Source organism: Palaemon carinicauda, chromosome 1 (assembly GCF_036898095.1).
Source record: "Palaemon carinicauda isolate YSFRI2023 chromosome 1, ASM3689809v2, whole genome shotgun sequence".
Taxonomy (NCBI): Eukaryota; Metazoa; Arthropoda; class Malacostraca; order Decapoda; family Palaemonidae; genus Palaemon; species Palaemon carinicauda.
In genome coordinates, this window is record NC_090725.1 from 238,768,845 (window position 1) to 238,790,856 (window position 22,012).

Sequence of the window (22,012 nt, forward strand, 5' to 3'; positions counted from 1 at the left end):
GTTAAATTTTACCCTTAAACCACCGGATACCTACTAAGACTGGTCGGAAAAGCAAAAGGTATTAGAAAAAATTACTAAAACAGATACTGTTTCTAACAAAGGGACAAGAAAAAATCAATAAGCCATATTGACTGAGCTCTGCTGATTATAGAAATAATATACTGTTTCTATCAAAGACAGGAGAAACTCAAGAACCCAAACTGAAGGAAGGAAGGAAGGAAGGAAGGAAGGAAGGAAGGAAGGAAGGCAATGAAATTAAGAAAACACCAGATGAATGCACCCCATAATTCAAGCTATGAAAAACTCCCGCAATTGATGTTGTTGCAAAAGAACTTGAATGCTATACTACCTCCTTCGTGGTGCTATAAGGCTCAGGTTGACCTCAACTTCCTAACCTGAAGCATCGCACGTCCCAATATTTTAGATCAACAATGATTTTTATTTCCTTATTTTTTTCACAACTTTCAATCTATGCCACTAATGTAGGAGTACCTGAATGTCATTTTCATTATGAAAAGATTGACAAGTATGGGCAAACATTCCATCTAATTAATGAAACTTACTTGAAGTTGAAAACATAATTATTCCATCCAACTGCTGATACTGAAATAAAGTAAGAGATATAAGAATTGTAATTATACTCATTAATTCAAGCCCTCTTTGATGTAAAACTACCTTTGAAGAGGATTAAGTATTGCGATAAAAGAAAAAAAAATGGGGAGGGGAGTCCTTTGTCCTTTTTTACGTGATGTCAATGGTGTGCTATATTGTGTCTGCATTTCTGAGCAAAGAAAAGTTCACCTGAAAAAATTCTGCATATAATGGTTTTGCTGTTGACATGTCTAGTGCTATTTCAACTATTACTAACGCAAGGTTTAACATGTTCACCAGCAATCATTAAGAACCATTTCTTACGAAGACACATGCACAGCCAAGCATACGTGCTTATGTGAATCTTAAAAGAATGGTTAATGTTTAAACGGTAGCATACCTATACCCAGATGGATATGCTGTGTGTATATATATATATATATATATATATATATATATATATATATATATATACACACCTATACATATATATATATATATATATATACACCTATACATATATATACATAAATATATATATATATATGTATATATATATATATATATATATATATATATATATACACATATATATATACTGTATATATATATATATATATATATATATATATATATATATATATATATATATATATATACATGTCGGATAATGAGACATCGGAACATAGGTTTTTTCACTTTATTACAAAAGGTTTGTAAGTACACTATACACAGCTAACACTCTCTCAGGTGAGAGCCTTGTCTACTTGAGCGCACAAAGGCAACTCACTACCCCTCGCTATCAAAATGCAATCTTGCTACAACAACATGCTGAGTTATAGGCTTTGTGGAATTCTCATGATTATCGAGTTCATTTACCTTGACGTACAACACATATCTTCATACAAGAATTAGAACATACAATATATATATATATATATATATATATATATATATATATATATATATACGTATATATATATATATATATATATATATATATATATATATATATATATGTATGTATATATATATATATATATATATATATATATATATATATATATATATATATATATATATATATATATATATAAAAGGCTTGTTAGCGGCCTAGCCTTTATTTATTTGAAAAAAAAATCCTAAATTTGAAAGCTATATCTCACAATCGAAGGATAAGAGAGATATATAGCATTAGAACTGTCATAAAAAAGGAAGTGAAGCGTAATAAATCCTCGATTTGGTTTGAATTTCAGTCGATACCTTGAACTTTGTGATTACTCAGAAGAAGCAAATCTGTAGTTTGGTGGGAACGAAAATATATAAAACTCATTGTTTCCGTTTGCAATATTTGCAAGAAAAAAAGAAGAATAAGACTCGTTACAATGATTCAGCCAATCTTTCAATCCAGTTTTATCCGGATTCAGATAATGCAAAATAATTAAACAATATGACAATTGTTTCCACACAGGATACGAATAGGAAATGATACAAAGCCGGGCACAGAAGATAAACATCACAGGTATACAATATGTACTCTACATGCTAGACTGAACTAGCAAACTAAACAAACTCGTGATAAGTTAAAATTTCATTGTTTCTAAGCAGTGTGCAAGTAGACGTGTTTTCTATGTACTCTAGTTGAAATTCATAACCCTCTAAAATTCTGTAAAAAGTCCTATGGAATCTTTTTACATCATTAACTAATAAAATTTCCACCATTCAAAACTTCAAGAAATAGTAAACATTATTATTCATAGTGAAAGTTTCTAAAAGAATAAACATTAGCAGATAGCCAACTTCACAGAAGAGAATTAGAATTGATCAAAATCACATAATATTAAAATTCTTCATCCTTATTTCTGAGCATTGTTCGTCATGGTAATAAAATCATATGACACCAAGACAAACGCCCTTACTTAGTTCGTTGAGCCAGGGGATAAAAATTGCGCTTATAATATAAAGTAAGAAAAATTATATATATATATATATATATATATATATATATATATATATATATATATATATATAAATATATATATCACTAGAGCACACTACTATTAAATGAAACAAACCCCCATAAAAAACAGGTATAATGTACATCGTGGTTGGTTACTTCTCTACAAAAACATTCTCTAGCGAGGAAAAATACACAGTAGAATCTTAGAATTTTTACACTCGGTTAAAAGGAGAAAAAATAAACACAGACAAAACCCTTTAAAAATTTGAAAGAAGAGTTTGGTTCTTCTCCGTCCAAGTGAGATGATGTTTATAATTACTGTTTGGTATTATCTCTTACTTTCCTTGAGGTCAATCCATGAGCATAAATAACTTGAAAACTCTGAAATTTACTTATTTATTTAACAAATAAACAAGTTCATTTATTTTTAAGCTGATATTTATGTTATCCAAACTTTTTAAAATGAGGGACTGATTACTTTCATCATATTAGAAGAATGTAATTTCTTAGCATTTGGCCAATTAGTTATATGATTTTCGGCTATAAATAAAGCATCAGAAACGTTATTTTGTTCATACCTTATTCATTTTAACATTATTTAATTTTACTTCTACATGATTCGTATTTTTTATCAATATGACATTTGTCACATGAATTACGTGCGAGTTCATATATACACCCTCTGTATCGTTTGGAGAATTTACCACTTGCACTTTTTTAATTTAGTAATCTCGTAAATACTACATTAATGAGACTTTTTTTCAAACAAACCGGGAAAATCTTTACAGGAAATATGAGTTTTTAGCGCATGTGGTATTAGCATAAAATACAAATATTAATACACTGTCTAACATAACTTATTTTCACATTTCTTTTTTATGTTCCCAATCACATCTAATTCATCACTGATGTATTAAGGGAGGCATTCCCATAATACTAAAAAAACATTGTCATCGATATTATTCGTAATCTAATTGCTTTTACCAAAATATTAATGTATTAATGCAGAGATGTTAATATTTTTTTCTATACGCTAAAGTTAAAAATCACGTTTATGAAAATGGGAGACCAAAATATGCTAGGCACATACAGTACATATATACACATATTATATATATATATATATATATATATATATATATATATATATATATATATATATATATAAATTTATATATATATATATATATATATATATATATATATATACACATATATATTCGAGTGTGCTGTTGGTATACACTGCAAGTTAACTACATTTCCCAAGCCTGAAGGTTATTCACAAAGTATAGTTGGTGTACTTAAAAATACGAGACTTTCAGAACATTATTGATATGAAATAAGGATAACTTAATAGCAGAACACCGCAGGATTTGCAATGATTGCTTACAAGAATACATGAAATATCACACGAGGTTAATTAGATGATGAGAACGGAATATGCAATGGAAGATAAAATATCATTGGAAGAAGAGAAGATTAATGAGGTAGAATCATTTAATTATTTAGGAACTATGATCTCCAATACAGGGTCTTTACAATTAGATTTTAGTGAAAGATTGAAAAAAGCAAATCAGACAATGGACAGGTTAAGTAAAATTTGGAAATCAAATCTCCTGAAATTACATATAAAAATCAGACTCTGTATCAGTTTAGTGAGATCGGTGTTACTGTTTGGACATGAGTCCTGGTATGACAATGAAAGAATCCCCAACATATTTCGAAGATTTGCTAAGAAAGTCCTCAGAAGGGTATTGGGAGTTAAATGGCAGGACAGGATTAGAAATGCAACTATAAGACAAATTACTCGAGTGCCATATGTGGATGAGATCATGGTGAGGGGTAGATGGAGATGGTTTGGGCATGCATAACGCACTCCCAAAGAGAGATTAGTTCTCCAAACATTTAATCGGGCTCCACGAGGTACTAGAAGAGTTGAAAGACCCAGGCCTACATGGCTAAGGACTATAAAGCGTAAAGTAGGAAATGATGAATGGAGAAGTGTTGAATTAAAAGCTTAAGATAGAGACGACTGGCGAAATCTAACCGAGGCCCTTTGCGTCAAGAGACGTAAGAGATGATGATGATGAATGCTAACGTTCCGCTTCGTTTCCTTTGGTGTTGCTGACGAGGAAGTAATTTTTGAAAATGCTGCCAATCATTTTGAGTAACCCATTTCTAATACCACTATTGACAAGAACAACAAAAAAACTCTTATAAGGGATATTAATGATAATAATAATAATGGTAATGACAATGGAATACTAATTATGGCACTGTTATACGCAACAAGAGACAATGTCTTCAAAGTCCAGGAAAGTACTGGGGGATCTAGGAACCTATGTCAAAGCCCATTGTGCTAAAGTCAAATTACACACGAGATTTTTTATTCAGAAGTCAGTCGACTTCAGAGACTAAAAAACCAGTGTAAATATGGACATAAGAATATAGACCAGTTGCTAAGGGTTGAAGCTTGGCTATAATGAGTGTCGGTGCAGCACTTTCCCTTCTAATGGTTAATCTTTAAATAAAATTCGTTAAATGAGCAGAAAGATAAAGTAACATCGTGTGGCACACAAACAAGGACATGTGTAAATGTAAATTTCAAATCGTGATTTCAAACTCTAACTCCAGAAATACAATAACAACCAGGTTAATAAAGATGAGGGATACTATAGACAATTAGGATATATAAAGATTCTTACTTCTTGAAACTTTGGAAAAGCTCAAATATCTCAAAAGCGAATATGACTTCCACAAGACAGCATTCACCAGTGATTCTTCTCAATTCTTCCTAATATTCCTCACTGCTCACAATTAACTTTGGAAAGGCCCTTCTTTCTTTATAAAATAATTATGTAGAAAGAGTAAAACCAAAATTAGGATGCTTGCTTAATGGAGGTTTGCACGTGCACTGGAAAGATTAAGGGACCATAAAAGATTATGTAGAAAGAGTAAAACCAAAATTAGGATGCTTGCTTAATGGAGGCTTGCACGTGCACTGGAAAGATTAAGGGACCATAAAAGATACGCTGGATTACCATGAAAATAAACGACAAAACGTAAATAGCATTGGAAATAGATGCTTTACTGGATCTTGCCTTTAACAACCTACGTCAGTGGTCCAGCATGAAAGAATATAACAAAGGAGTTTGGGAAATGTCTGAGTCAAAATTTCTTGACAGTAGTGCCAAGACTAAGAGTTGCCAACTTTCTGTGAGAGGGATTTTATCAGTATCTGTTTCATGATGAGTATATGCAAGCTAATAATAATGAAAAAGGGAATGGTTAAATATAATCATGCATGAATAGGATATCATTTCCGATTGGGAATTTTCAAGATATAGAAATGAGAGCCCCTACCATAATGAAGTTGAAGGACTCCAAAAAAATCACAACATCTTACTAATCCAAACGCGATTCATATAATCTTTAAAAAAATACATTTCTTTTTTAATGTGATAAATCTGCCTTAACAACAATAAAAGTATGAATCTGAATCAGTCGCTATATCATCAAGAGTTAAACATTCCGCGACAGTTTTAGGATGCTTCTTACATTTAGAGAATATGCTTTATTGGGTTACTTCTTACATAGCAAATATTTCCCTTATTTGAGGTGGTTTTTACATTGCGACAATTTTCCTTAAAACCATTTTCTATGATTAGGAGACTTCTCACATTGTGAGCATTCTCCTTATTTGAGCTGCTTCTTACATTGCAACCATTTCCATTGGTTTTGAATTAACGTGTATGAACACCTAGTTTTAAAAACTGGATAGGCCCCTGATACCTCATGAAAGTGGAGAAGTGGAAAGCCAAATTAATTGTATCCTGGTCAGAGGAGTTGCCAAAAAAAAATCATGAACTGTAAAGTGATTTTGTGGGAGGCATGTGCTAAACTACATAAACTGGTAGTGATGGATTAAAAAAAAAAAAAAATATCTAGAATTAAAGTTTGGGACTATAAAGAAAAAATGTGATCTATTTAGGAGGATTACGAGAGAGAGAGAGAGAGAGAGAGAGAGAGAGAGAGAGAGAGAGAGAGAGAGAGAGAAGCACAAAGGGTGGAGGGTCAGTGGTGGCGATATGAAATACAAAAGTGAATTGGGCATAGAGTAAAATTAACAATTGTATAGCACCAAGTTCATCAGTTTCAAATTGAAATGGTCAAGATACTAGCTACAGAGGGGGAAGAATGCATACTGGATTTATTAAGAGTTATGGAAAGAGGAAATAATGTCTAAAGACTGGGAGGAGAGTCTAATGACATCTATATTTAAGCAGGAACTACAGGGGAATTAAACTAACATAACATGATTTGAAAGTTTTTGAGAGGGTACTAGATAATAGATTGAGACAGATTGTAAAGATTGGGAAACAGAAGTAGGGATTCAGAAGGGGAGAAGGATTGTGAATACCCTCTTCATAGTAAGGCAGCTACAGGAAAAGAGGGTAGGAAGAAACCAGAAGCTTTTCTGTGCTTTTGTAGATTTAGAAAAAGGCTTATGATAAAATACAGAGAGAAATTGTTTTCATGTTCGAGGAAGAGGAAAATGCCAAGGAAGTTGTTTAGAACGGTTGTTATGATGGACACAAGAACAAGGACAAGAGTTAGAGTTGTGGTGGCCGATGTGGTTACGTCCCTGACTGATTATCGCCAGACTGGGGTTCGAGTCCCGCTCAAAATCGTTAGTTGCTTTCGTCGCTACATCCTCACCATCCTTGTAAGCTAAGGATGGGAGTCTGGGGGAGCCTACAAGTCTATCAGTTGAGTCATCAGAAGCCTTTATCTGGCCCTCCTCAACCATAGTTTGGGTGGAGAGGGAGATTGAGCGCTGATCATATGTATGTATGGTGAGTCTCTAGGGAATTGTCATGCTCGATAGGGCAATGTCACTGTCCCTTGCCTCTGACATTCATGAGCGGCCTTTAAACCGTTGGGGGAACCAAAAACCTTTCAATTTAGTATTGGACTACACCAGGGGTTAGCATTAAGCTTGGTTTTATTAGTGGTGGCTATGGAGGTATTAAGTGGAGATATCAGAAATGAAGAGTTATGGGAGTTACTATATGCAGATGATTTATTGATCACCGCTGAAAATGAGATATAGGCCTACTTACAGAGTGACAGGGAACGTTGGAGAGGAATGTCTTTAGGGTAAATCTGGACAAGACAGAGGTTTTGGTGAGCAGTAAGGAAGGCAAGGGCAGGATACCTATACATGAAAGTAAAGGCTCTGTTATAAAAAAGGCAGATCGGCTGTAAGTCATGTGGGAGGATGTGAGGCTGAAGTTGAGAATAAGATAAAAGCAGCCTGGGGGGAGTGAAGGGAGGTAGCGGGAGTGGCAAAGGATAAGAGCATGTCAATCAAGTTAAAGTTAAGATCTATAACACAGTAATAAGAACAGTCTTAATTTATGAACTGGAAATGTGGGCTCTATGACGAAAAGAGGAAACTAAGCTTAAGAAACCCATGTTGAGAATACTGAGGTGGATTATGGGAATATCACAGCTTGAAAAATTAGAAGAAAATGGAGAAATAAGAAGAATGGCAGGAATAGTAAAGATTACAGAGGTGATAAGAGATTCACGACTGAGATGATGTGGGCATGCGTTAAGGATGGATGGTGAAGAGGTAATGTAGAGGGCTTGGAAAGAACCTGTCGGGGGTGAAGATCGAGAGGGAGGCAAAGTATTAGATGGCGAGATAAGGTGAAGGATGATATTGAGACAAAAACTTTGGTGGAAGAGGATGTCTTTGATTGAAACATTTGAAAGTGTGCATCAAGCAAATGATCCCTTATTGTATGGCTAATGGTGGGGAAGAACAAGAGAAGATACATTTTGACCATTTCCCTTAAAGGTTGGTACTTCTCAGATTGTAACCTTTTTCCTTATTTGACGTGTTTATCACATTAAAACCATTTCCTTTAAAAGGGATGCTTCTTACATAGAAAACATTTGTCTTATTTGGGTTACTTCTCGTATTGTGACTATTTCCTTATCTGAGTTGCTTCATAAATTAAGACCGTTTCCCTGGATTGGAGTTCGTCTTACGTTGTGGCCATTTCCTTTATTTAGGAACCTTCTTACATTATGACCATTTGTGATATCTAAAGTGTTTCCTACTTTATTGGGATGCTTCTCACATTGTAACCATTTGCTTCATTTGGGGTGCATCTACACCGAGTCCATTTTCCCGAATTTAGGTTCTTCTCCATTGTGCCGATTTCCCTTGATTGGGGTGCTTCTCACATTGAAGTCATTTACAGTACCTTATTTAGGGTGCTTCTTACATTTTGACCATTTGCTATATTTGTGTCCTTGATCAGAGTGCTTCTTACATTGAGACCATTTTCCAAATATGGTATCTATTCTCACCCTAACGTCTTCTGTAAATCTCTTTCTAGATTTTAAAGTTACACGACTTCATAAAAACTGTTATTTTGGGTATAAGGACATTCATCTTCCAATAAGGGATTTACTAACTTCTACCACTTAACCATATCCTAAACCCACTTTATGGAAATTTATAATTCTCACCTTAGTCTTGTTATTTTGTACCATTTTTTTATTTATTTATTTTTGTTTTTTTGCGTACGTTTTCCTTCAATCTTGACCGATATACAGGCATTAGACCTCTCAATCAACCAATCTTTTCCTAAATGGTTAAAAAGGATATGGATTGAACATTAGTCCAAATAACAGCAAGACTCGAAACGGTCGCAATTCATCATTTATTAAAACTGTACTCTAAAATTGATAAAAATTATCTAAGCTAGAGCACTTTGACAGAGAGAATCTTGGATCTTGACCAACTTTCAGGAAAGAAGAAATAACTTGTCTCATTCACTCGTCACTAAAAAAAAATCGCGAAATAATTAAAATAGGAACAAAGCAAATAAATTACAAGTTACTCCCTCCTTCATTTGAAGCCACCCACTATTTATCAATAAATATAACAATGAACGGATCCTGAAACTACTGTATTAATCAAAACATTGTGTTTTAATGGAACGCCCCATTGTCACATTCGGTAATTATACTGTAAGGTCCTTTAACGAAAAAAAGAACAAAAATGTTTATATATGACATCACAATAAAATGAAAGAATTACGAAATATACTCATTCATTAAGCATTTCAAGTTGAGTACTTAAAAGGAAAGGCACCTCACTGAATTTCAGTACAGTCCGACCTGTGTTGGTTGAAGTGTATCATTCGCTTTTAGGTGCAAATAGAATATTTCGCCATCGGTCTACAATCAACTAGTATTTATCCTTTTCGATAAGGTTTTCTCAAGTTTCCTGAGGTCTACTATTCAACAAAAAAGTTTTAAGTTTACCCAGTAAGTTCAAATTTAATAATTTTGTAGTTACCGTTCTTAAACTGTCAGCCACTCAACTTTCATATTTCACAAAAGTTTCTGTTACAATTTCCACAGAAAAACTTGAAATCTATCAAGGAAAGGAAGAAAGAAAAACTCGCAAGCTATATTTCCTTCATTAATTTTCATTCGAATTCAAAGTCTTGTAATTGAGAGTACAGTATATCTAAAATACGGAGAAATACAAAATTTACAACGGTAAGTGACAATTGAGAATACAAGGTTCAAGTGAATTACAGTGAACATTGCAGATCTCTATCAAGAAAAAAAGCGCCAATCCTAACAATAGACGAAAAAAACAAGTAATGATACATTTTTATTAGTATTTGTATCGTACTTACTACGTCAATAGCTTTTTTATTTTCTAAATTTTGAATATTAGTCAATCTTTCAGTGTCCGTTCTCTTTAAAAATTCTGACATCTGATTTAGACCTGGAGCTCAAGTCTCCAATTTTCTTGTCATTTGCATAAAGAAATATATATGTTACGTGAAACTGTGATTCACAATGCCACCTATACTGGCATGTGACAGTGTTTTCTGTGAGAGAATACTTGAGGCGAACAGCCAGTTGATACACAATAATTTTTGAACTGGAGATTGACACACACACACACACACACATATATATATATATATATATATATATATATATATATATATATATATGTGTGTGTGTGAAAGAGTGTGTGTGGGTGTGTGTATGTATGTATGTATGTATGTATGTATATATATATATATATATATATATATATATATATATATATATATATATATTTATGTATATATATATATATATATATATATATATATCTACAGAGATTATGAGAAAGCTTTTAATTCTGTCAAACATCAGCACTAATGAAAGCCCTTCAAAAGCAAGGAATAGATGAATCTTATGTCAGAACACTTGAAGATACCGATGCGGAAAGTACAGCAATCCTAAAACTACATAAAGAGAGAAAATTCTGATCGAAAAAGGAGTTAGATAGGGAGAATTTAGATTTGAAAATTGTAAGAATGAATATTAATAGGGAATACTTTAACCATTGAATATCTTAGTGAATCATGGGAGGAATCGCAAAGGATGATGAATGATTTTAATTGAAAAAGCAGAGTTGTTAGACTGCAAATGAATATGATTAACTTTAACATAATGTTTATTGAAAATACAGAGACGTCAAATAAGGGTTATGAGCAAACCTCTAGAGATTGTTCATGAATATACGTAATTAGGACAGATAGTAAGTGTTTCCCCAGGACATGGGACCGAAATTAAAAGGAGGATAAGCATGGGATGGAGAACTTTTGGTAAATAAAATGAGATTATGAAAAGTAAAATGCCACTTTCTCTAAAATTACAAGTATATAATCAGATGGTCTTCCAATATTACCTATGCATCAGAAACATGAAGCCTTACTAAAGCCTTAGGACATAAGCTAGTTACAACTCAAAGAGCTATGGAAAGAATAATGATGGGAATAACACGAAGAGACAGAAAAAGAGCAAAATGGATGCGAAAGTAAACTAAAATAGAGGATATTCTAACAACAAGTAAGAAAGAGAAATGGACATGGACAGAACATATAATGAGAAAGTCAGATAATAGATGAACAAAAAGAATAACAGAATGGGTCACAAGAGATTACAACAAAAGCAGGGTAAGGAATAGAAGAAAAGGGATTGATGAGGTAAGGAAATTTGCGGGTATAGACTGGCATAACATAAAAAGATCATAAACAAACGGAAGTGGAAGGATATGTCTGAGACCTTTGTCCAGCAGTGGACTAGCAAGTGGTGACGAGAATGATGATCAATCAAGAGGTTTCTGACCTCAGCCAAAGGTAATGGAGTCGTCCACAGCTTAAGATCGATCTGTGGTGGAAATTTCGTCGAAATCCGTCAATTTGTTTTGATGTTATTTTTAAAATGGCGATATATGGAAATTTGGATCTAGAATCCGGAACCAGATCATCTAAAAAATTGAATGAGATCGTTCATCCGTGGTGAAAATTTCGTCAAAATCCGTCGAGTAGTTTTGACGCAATTCTGTCCAACGACACACACACTAATAAATAAATGAATGAACCGACTCTAAAACATAACCTCCTTACCTTAGCGGAGGTAATAAATGAAATGTTATACTTGTTTTAGTGCTTAGGCAGTGACGTATAACAGAACATCAATAGAATTATATAACTTTTCATTGATTATGAAAAAGAAATTTATAAAATACTTACAAAGAACTAAAGTACCTCTACTGAGTTTGGAACGATAAATCAACTGAAAAAAAAAAAAAACATTTCTCCTCCTGCCTAAGAAAAGGGGAATTGACAAAATTTCAATTACCCTACCCCCCTAAAAAAAGTAACTTTTACATCTCACGAAACTAAAACTAGACAGGGGTTAACTAACGTAATTTACTATTTTACATTTACTCATTGGCGTCCTAAGTGCAACGAGAAACTATCCTAAAAAAAATGAAAATACCAATTGCGAAATAATCTGTCAAAATAAATTAATTCCAAAGCATCCAGTAGATATTAAGTCTGCCCCAACTGATATCCATATCGTAACTTTGGTTTTATCATTTCAGGCAATATGATGAAACTGGCTTTGATCCTTGTCCTCTTTGCAGTTGCAAGCATCAGCGCCCACGATGACGTCTGTAAATAACAGCTAAATTATTTAAATCTTGTTTCGTTAACATCTTATAATGTCATTTTCAATAGGAGTTAAATATCTATAATCACTCAACGATTGAAAACCATTCTTGAGAAAAAATCAATTGCAAATTTCACCCAAAAGCAAAGACATTAAGTTTTCTTTTAGTTAATAAGTTTTATCCCAGATGTTTTTTTTTTTTATTAGTATACACCATTTTCATTACATAAGATTTCAAACCGTGTGCGTTCTTCATCACTCATTAATTTCCCTATGAAGCTTTTCTTGTAATAAATCAAATTATACTACATATACAATTATAGATTCATATATAACACACTCACGTGTGTATATATATATATATATATATATATATATATATATATATATATATATATATATATATATATATATATATATACATACATATAAAACCAAACTCTGTAAAAATTACTTACTGATATAATTATCTATTGACGGTAAGCTTGCGCCACCAACGATTACGAATGCCAATGCGAAAAGCTTTTGGATGGCCACTGTGGATTCGTTGGACGCGGTGGGGGTCGGGAATCATGGGAAGGAGAAAGGCGAGAAGGATGGGGAGGAAGATGGGGAGGAAGATGGAGAGGAAGATTCGGGAGATCAGAAGACGAGGACGAAGAAGAAATAGAACAACAAGTACAAGAACGAGAAAAGAGACATTCAGGAAGAGGTGGTAAGAGGCAGGAATTAGAGGCCTGCGCAACAAAGACAGGAATCACAATTACAACTCCATCTCCATCAGGTATCAGTGTTTTTCATGTTTACTTACTGAAAGATTTTTTTACCAACATTCTTATTTACACATATGCATATTAGACACATACATACATGTATGTTTATATGGATTTCTATACATATATAAGCTATATGTATAAATAAGTGAATGTACATATACGATATATATATATATATATATATATATATATATATATATATATATACACACACACTTATATATATATATATATATATATATATATACATATATATATATATAAATATATATATATATACACACACACATATATATATATATATATATATACATATATATATATATATAAATATATATATATATACACACACACATATATATATATATATATATACTGTATATATATACATGTATATATATATATATATATATATATATATATATATATATATATACACGCACACACAAACACACACACACACATATACATATATATATATATATAAATGTATATATCGTGAGTAAAACTCACAAGGAAAAGCAATGCTCAGATTAAAAAAAAAAACAGGGAAAAGGAAATTATAGCGTGAATCCTGACTAAATTTCGTCTTACTTCTTCATGAGGATTTACTAATCAAGATTCATTCTATATTTAAATTTTCCTTCTATGTATTATATATATATATATATATATATATATATATATATATATATATATATATATATATATATATACACACACTCGTGTATAGTGTATGTGTGTCTCCACGCAAATGAAAAAGGTCCATGAACCCTCGGGTATTAACTCTACAGTATTTGTGAAAACAACACTAATACCAAATAATAATTATAACAAGATTTCTTTCAATGAAATATTTAATTTTGGAAGGCCGATAGAAGATTGAATTTTGCAACCCGTTATTCTCTTATTAATAGAAATGTTCGACTTTGGCTTTGGCATAAGAATAGCAATAGGGCTGAAAAAAAAAGGTTGTATAACTACGAATTTATGTAATTTAAGAAGGGTACTTTTCCTTGTGCAACATAGATATCGAGGCAAGGAGTTCAATGATGGGAATACTGACCGATTTTGATCACGTGAAAAAATAAATAAAATGAAAACATAATTACTAGTCTTTAGAGTAGATGAAAACATCCAAGCACATACATCCATTGATGTTCATACAGATATATAAAGAGCTTTCTTTTGCAACATGAAAGCAAGCGAATGTACCTGGAGCCAAATTCCTGAATGTATAACTAGTTTCACTGAAAATTGGGGGAAAATTAATAGGTTTATTAGATTAGAAAACCTGAAATTTACAATAAAAGCAGATATAGTTAATGTATTGTAAGAACCATTATTTCTGGAATAAAAGCTTTCATGCTGAATAAGAATAGCTCCGTACGGAATAAAAATTAGTTATGACCTATACAAAAGAAGCATGGAATTTAGAAACCTGGAATGGTAAGCAAATTCTACAGAGAAGAAAAATAAGAATATAAGGAGAATGCAAGGAAAAGAAGTACGGAATAATGAAAAGGGGAGGGATACTTAGTTGAGATACATGCAGTAGATAGTCGTAAGCCCAGTAATGTATGCATAGGAGAATAAAAGAGTAATCCATATAAACAAGAATGAAAATGAGGTGAAAGTTATTGATTTATTAAGATTATTATCAGGTTTGGAAACTTGATGAAAAAAAATAGTTACACAAATTCTGGAATCTTAATTCTGGAAACATCAATCAACCATGAAGAATACATGCATGTTTAAATTCTTCTATGTGCGGAAATGTTTATCTGTTTACGTACCACTAACACCAAAATTCTTTCTCTTTCGCCAACTAAAAGACTGGGGAACAGGTACAAAGCCACAACTTCCTGATGAAATACGCAATTGTCTGATTGAAACTCGACTGACGGACATGTCAATGGTGAGCAACTTTTCCTGTCTTATTGACAAATCTGTGCCACAGATTCACTTAATCGCAATGTTTCATTCAATTATCTAGATTCTTCTTAATCACTCTAGCAGTGAGTGACGAAGTTAGTCGTCATAAGCAGGTCTCATTAAGTACATCTTATTCTGCAGGTGAAGGATTCAGTGCTCGACCAAACTGCTGTGATCACTCAACTCACACAAAGGCTCAGTAACAGCTGGAAAGTAACAATGGCGGCGGATCAAGTTAGTGCTATTGTTGGTCAAGTGTCCGGATGCGACAACACCACAGCATCATCACCTCTGAGAGTAAATATGATATGTGGTTTTCTTGAATTGTTACCCCACCCCCCTCACTCTCTCTTGTTTTCTTTCCATGAGAAGTAACGATTTCCAACATATAAACTTACCAGGATTAAAATACCTCAATTCTACAACTTCAAGTAGTACATAAAGACTTTTAGAGATATTTCTTTCCATACTACAATTACAAGTGCTCTACCGTGATGCATGTTCTCAGCCTCCAAAATTTACATTACTCACAGATTCTTCCATCACATCATCAAGCATCACCCTACTACTCCTGCCTCTTGGTTTACCAAGCCCCATCAACTCTTTGATAATTTATCTCATCCTTTTTTTAATGTATTGACATTACAGGTTTTATCTTTCCATCAGTTGACACAAACTTTCCTCATTCGTGTTCCCAATTTCACAGCATCACTTGTTATTGTATACATTCCAGTCGGCTTTGAACTTATATACACTCCATTGAGTTCCCTTTAGTTCTGCCTGGTAATAAGAAAAAAGACCAGTACAATTTTCTTATCCAGAATGACAGACTTATCCACAAATTCATATTTTTTACTACAACAAAATTTATACACCACGTGCTTGTTTTTATATCATCTCTTCGCCTTCCTTCCACGGGTATATCTAATATAAAGTTTCATGAAACACTTACTATCTATGGCAGCCTATGCAATTTAAAATATCTTGGGAATGAAAAATAAGTTCCAGCCACTTTAAAAATAGGCTACTAACTTAAATAAGTATTCATGTTATAGTTCCCATAGTTCTCCTTCTCCTGTACATTTTGCAAAATAAAAATTCCCTGATAATAATCAAGGTGTTCTTCTATTCTATAACAGTTCTTGGAATTACAAAAATGTCTCGTGAAGGAATGTATAATTGCATTGACTCCTCAGTAAGAACTCTCCTGGAGACAATGGAAGACGTCCCACTTCGCTGAATTAACCATTCTATAATAACCATCTTCAATTGAAATCATCTCTCGATATTAAATCAAGAAAAGGAATGTCATCAAAAATGAAAAAGATAATGGTATAACTTTAAACCTCAAGTTATGTTATTTTCGAATTAGATTTTTAGCATATTCATTGAGTAGTATCATTCAACAACCTATTAATCGTTTAATAAAACCAATAAATGCAACTCTCACTGACGTTACAATTTCTCAAATTCAAAATAAAATAGCTTGAAGAAAGAAAAATACAAACCCAAAATAAAAGCAAAACTAAATACATGATACTTTTTGCTACAATTATATTTTCTGGAATTTGCCAAAATTTTTGTTTAAACCTTTGTGGAAAACCAATTATTTCAAATAAACAATAATAAAATCATATGGCAAACAGATATCGCGCATTTCCAGTACAGTAAAAGTAATTATGATCTCATCTTCGAGGTTATAGACTAAAAGAAGCAGGTGACATCTAAACAAAACAATGCTCCATGTATGATAGAGAAAAAGGTGAAAATAATGAAGCATTAATAGCCTCACTTCTCTACATCCATTCAGGATAATCCAATAAAGTGTTTTCTGATTAAAAATTAATCATGGAGTGATTAGATAATCCATGTGGTAATAATAATGTAATTCTGCCGTAATTCATTTCGCAATTGGGAATAAAATAAATGCAAGGATAACAGTTGCATCAATATACTAAACAAGGACTAGCAATCAAAGCATATAGCCAAGGAAACATGATTCATGAATAAAAATATTCAACAATGGAACCTTTCAACCGTTATTGACAAGATTTTATCATTTCACGAACGCCTGAAATAGAAATACGAGGTAAACATAGGCAACATATGAATCTTGGGCCGTAATTAAATATGATCACTGATAGACGGTCCAGACTGAATCTTAAATAATTTTCTTACTCGTTGCAATATTAAAATGTATTCGGAGATTACAACGCTGAAAATTCAAAGCATACCGGTCTTAACTCTAGTAAGTATTCATATAACGTATTAGGATAAAAATGAGCTGGTAAGAATAGGACTGAATATAATATGATGTTAACCAAACTTTAAAGACATACCCTTTCAACCAAACGTACCTGAAGAATAAAAAGGGTTTTACCTAAACTATTGACACTATGAAAATTAAATCATTCATAAATCTCAAGCGTTAAACCTGAATCTAGATATGTATCGTTGGATAGCTTAACATGAATGAAACAGGAATGAAACAAAATACTGTATATGAAGAGATGATTAAGTACGAATTCGGACACTGACTGTAACCTTATGATTATTATATTGAACACCTTCAAAGGGTTAAAGTAAGGATAACCAGGCATGTAACTTTGAACATGATTAAGAGAGTATAAGTCAACGACCGAGATACTAGAATACGATTCAAAGTCATTTTGATGCGTCAATCATGGGAACTGGTAAGTTACTTCTGAAGTCGCTTCCAGGGAATATCAAAAGTTGTTTAACGACAGCTAAAAGGACGGTAACTTATCAAAAAATATGGAAGACTTGAAATTCTAATAAGATTGTTGTCTGTAAAATTACGATCCCAACTGCTGATGTAAAAAGATGCAGATATATACATATACAACTACCTTCATGAAACTGTTTTTAACATGTAATTAGGTAAAATATGTTAAATACTTAACATATGTTCATTAGAAAATTTCTTTCTTTTAGTGTGTCTAGAACGCAACATCCGAACTGCCAAATAGTTATAGGAAAAGACTGTTCACAAGCCTATGTGACTACAACCAGTACTGTATTTAGGAGAAAAGTAATTTTGCAGATATAACTAAAATATCTCTGAACTAATTCCTAATCAAAACTTACAAACCGAAGGATAAATTACCATAAAAACACCAATGAACTCCAATTTATCTTTCCTCAGGTAAAGATTCTTGAAATAGAAGATACCATTAGAGATTTAGGCTTATCTGAAACGTATATACATACAGACACACATATACAGTGTATATATACATATATATATGTATATATATATATATGTGTATATATATATATATACTGTATATATATATATATATATATATATATATATACATATGTTGCATGTTGCATAAGATTTTTCATAACTCTGACCATCCTTTACATTCAGATCTCCCTGGACAAATCTATCCTGTTCGTAATACTAAGCAGGCAGTTAATTCTAATAGCCAGGCCTTCTCCATCATGAGGCTCAATACTACACAGTATTCTAGACGTTTTATTCCAGCTGTTACCAAGTTGTGGAATGATCTTCCTAATCGGGTAGTTGAATCTGTAGAACTTCAAAAGTGAATCTGTAGAACTTCAAAAGTTCAAAGTTGGAGCAAATGTTTTTATGTTGACCAGGCTGACATGAGTCTTTTTATAGTTTATATATGACATATCTGTTTTTGACGTTGTTAATAGTTTATATATGACATAACTATTTTGACGTTGTTACTGTTTTTAGAATGATTTATTGTAAATTTGTTCCCATAATTTGTTTATTTCCTTATTTCCTTTCCTCACAGGGCTATTTTTCCCTATTGGAGCCCTTGGGCTTATAGCATCTCGCTTTTCCAACTAGGGTTGTAGCTTGGCTAGTAATAATAATAATAATAATAATAATAATAATAATAATAATAATAATAATATGGTTATCATCAATATTATCACTCACCAAGCTACAACTCTTGTTGGAAGAAGGAAACTACAAGTCCAAGGACTCCAACAAGGAAAGCAGCCTAGAGTGGAAGGGAAATAGGGAAATAAATAAACATAAAAAGTAATGAATATAAAATATTTCAAGATCGGTAACACCGCTAAAACATATCTGTAATATAATAACTATGAAAAGAGACGTACAGGTTATGTCAACGTGTTCAACCGAAAAGTATATGCAACACGTTTGAACTTTTGATGTTCCACCATTCAATCGCCAGATTAATAAGATCATTCCACAATGTGGTCACTGCTGGAATGAAATCTATGATAGGGAGCGCAAGGCTGTTAGGTTTAACTGCATAAAGTCTGGGAAGAGCTGAATGCAAATGATGGTCAGAATTATGAAAAATATTATGCAACATACTAAAAAGAACTAACTAACCGATCGACGGTGACAGAGATTAACAGCAAGATCAGGAATAAGAAAATTAATTCAGCCGCTCAAGACCAAACAGGACAAAAATACACTAAAAAAGGTAGAATGAATTAAAATTTTCTTCAGGATAGTTTAATCACCGGAAATCTTAAGATTTTCTCAATAAGCAACCTTTTCGTACATTAAAGACGAAACAAACCGAATGTGCTTCTCAATTGTACATCAGCAACAGAGAGTCACTTTTAGAATTTTAAATGAGTTGTATAGAGTTGAAGACATTATCAATGTAAAGATCTGTATGTTGATGAGTCAATGTCCTTGACCTACTTACAATCATACTGTTAGGGTTCAACTTCATCCTACATAATTTGATTAATCACTAACTTTAGCTAGAGCTCTATCAAATGATTCAGCAACCACGAATCTACACTCATGAGATGGATTTGATGGAAAAAGAGTAGCATCATCTACATAATTATGCAACAAGCTTGTTTTCTAAACCAAACTACATATCATGCTTATATAATACAGTATGAAAAGTAATTGGTAAACAACACTATCCTGAGAAACACCAGATATTACATTCCTACTGTTACTATAGTGTCTATTAACAATCACTCTTTGCAATTTATTACTTAAGACTTTAATAATGATGCTAAGAAAGGAACACCCTATACCGATCTGTTCAAGTTTGAAAATAAGGGAAAAAAAAGGACAGCACTGAGCTGTAACCAGAGAGGGATCCAATATTGTACTATCTGGATATAAGAGCAAGCGAATCTTATCAATTTTAACAATGTACCAGTAAAATATCCTAAGGGTTGTAGTAGCATATGGGAAACGTTTCTGTTTGGTAATCTGCTAGACGGGAGTTCGAGACTCGTTCAAGCTAGATAGTTTCTAGTTGTCTGCATCCTCACCATCCTTGTGAACTAGACGTCAACTGCTATTGCCTGACAGTCCCTGGTCCTTCTTTGATGGAGAGGTTGCTTGGGCGCTGATCATATATATATATATATATATATATATATATATATATATATATATATATATATATATATATATATATATATGGTCAGGCTCTGGGGTTTTGTCCTGTCTTTAGGGCATTGTACTGTCCCTTGTATCTTCCATTCATGACCAACCTTTAAACTTTTTGTCCATTTGACTTCTGGATTCTTCTGAGATCGCCAAAATTGATGGGACCATTGCATAACATTTTCAGCCACAGTGCTATAAATTGTATTCTACTACTGGAAAACAATATGATTAAACACATAAAGAGATTTCTTCAACACCAATGTGTTTTTCAAGCTCACTTGAGTACATCTGGAGCATATAATAATGATTTTATGGTAGAACAGTCCAAACGGTGATGCGAGCATGAAACTAAATGCTGGAGCATACAATAGTGATTTTATAGTAGAATTGCTTAAACGGTGATACGAGCATGAAACTCGGCATGAATCATCACTAGTATTAATATTTTATGGAGCAAGCGCAAGCATTCATTTGAAACATTACAAAAGAATAGTAACTTTATGAAAAAAGCTTTAAGGAGTGCAAGGTCTATATAATAGAAAATATTATTATTCAGCTATAATAATTAACGAAACATAAACGGACGAACAAAAGATGATCATTTACATTCATAAAACCGGGTTAATGAAAAAGTAAACGTCTTAACCACTAACATCCATCAAGGCAGTCATTCTTCCGAAAGGTCGCTTTCTCATTTATCTCTCCTATTTAAGAAAGAGCAAGTTTTGGCTATATATATAAACAAAACACACATACACTCTCATACACACACGGATATATATATATATATATATATATATATATATATATATATATATATGTGTGTGTTTCTGGTCACGCGCAGTTACATTGCTAGACGTATAACTACATGGTCTTTCCCCATCCCTCGGGTAAGGTGGAGAGAATTGAGTCATACCCTGGTGATGGAGGTTGTGGTTAGGAAAGGAGGAAGGGGTGAGAAGGGTTGAATCTACGTGTGTACGTGTGTATGTGCATATATAACTAAATATTTAGCAATAATTTTTGACGGGTCGCATATACTTGCAACTAGTACATCTATAATGAAAATGACCATATGATACTGAATTATTGATTTCGGAATAGGGTGGAGAATAAATGGAAACATTGGGCGGGGGGGGGGGGCGTTTAGTTGAAATACGAGGGATAAGTGTGTGACAAAATTTGTCTTCAGAAAGGGACCGAGATGTAAGTGGAAAACTGGTGGAGTTTGAGAAAACAAGCGATTAAGCTAAAGTAGGAATATGCTATTGGCAGAATTTGGCTACACGTGTT

At 32.7% G+C, this 22,012-nt stretch overlaps 1 protein-coding gene across 1 annotated transcript; it reads left to right on the forward strand.

Moving 5' to 3' along the window:
* Nucleotides 1-9,767: 9,767 nt before the first annotated feature.
* LOC137644283 (uncharacterized) lies at nt 9,768-16,608 on the forward strand. The gene is made up of 6 exons (XM_068377276.1): nt 9,768-9,901; nt 12,537-12,608; nt 13,089-13,388; nt 15,216-15,298; nt 15,457-15,612; nt 16,455-16,608. Exons 2-6 carry the CDS (start codon nt 12,542-12,544, stop codon nt 16,512-16,514), a joined length of 666 nt encoding a protein of 221 aa, XP_068233377.1. The 5' UTR covers nt 9,768-9,901; nt 12,537-12,541; the 3' UTR covers nt 16,515-16,608.
* Nucleotides 16,609-22,012: the final 5,404 nt, after the last annotated feature.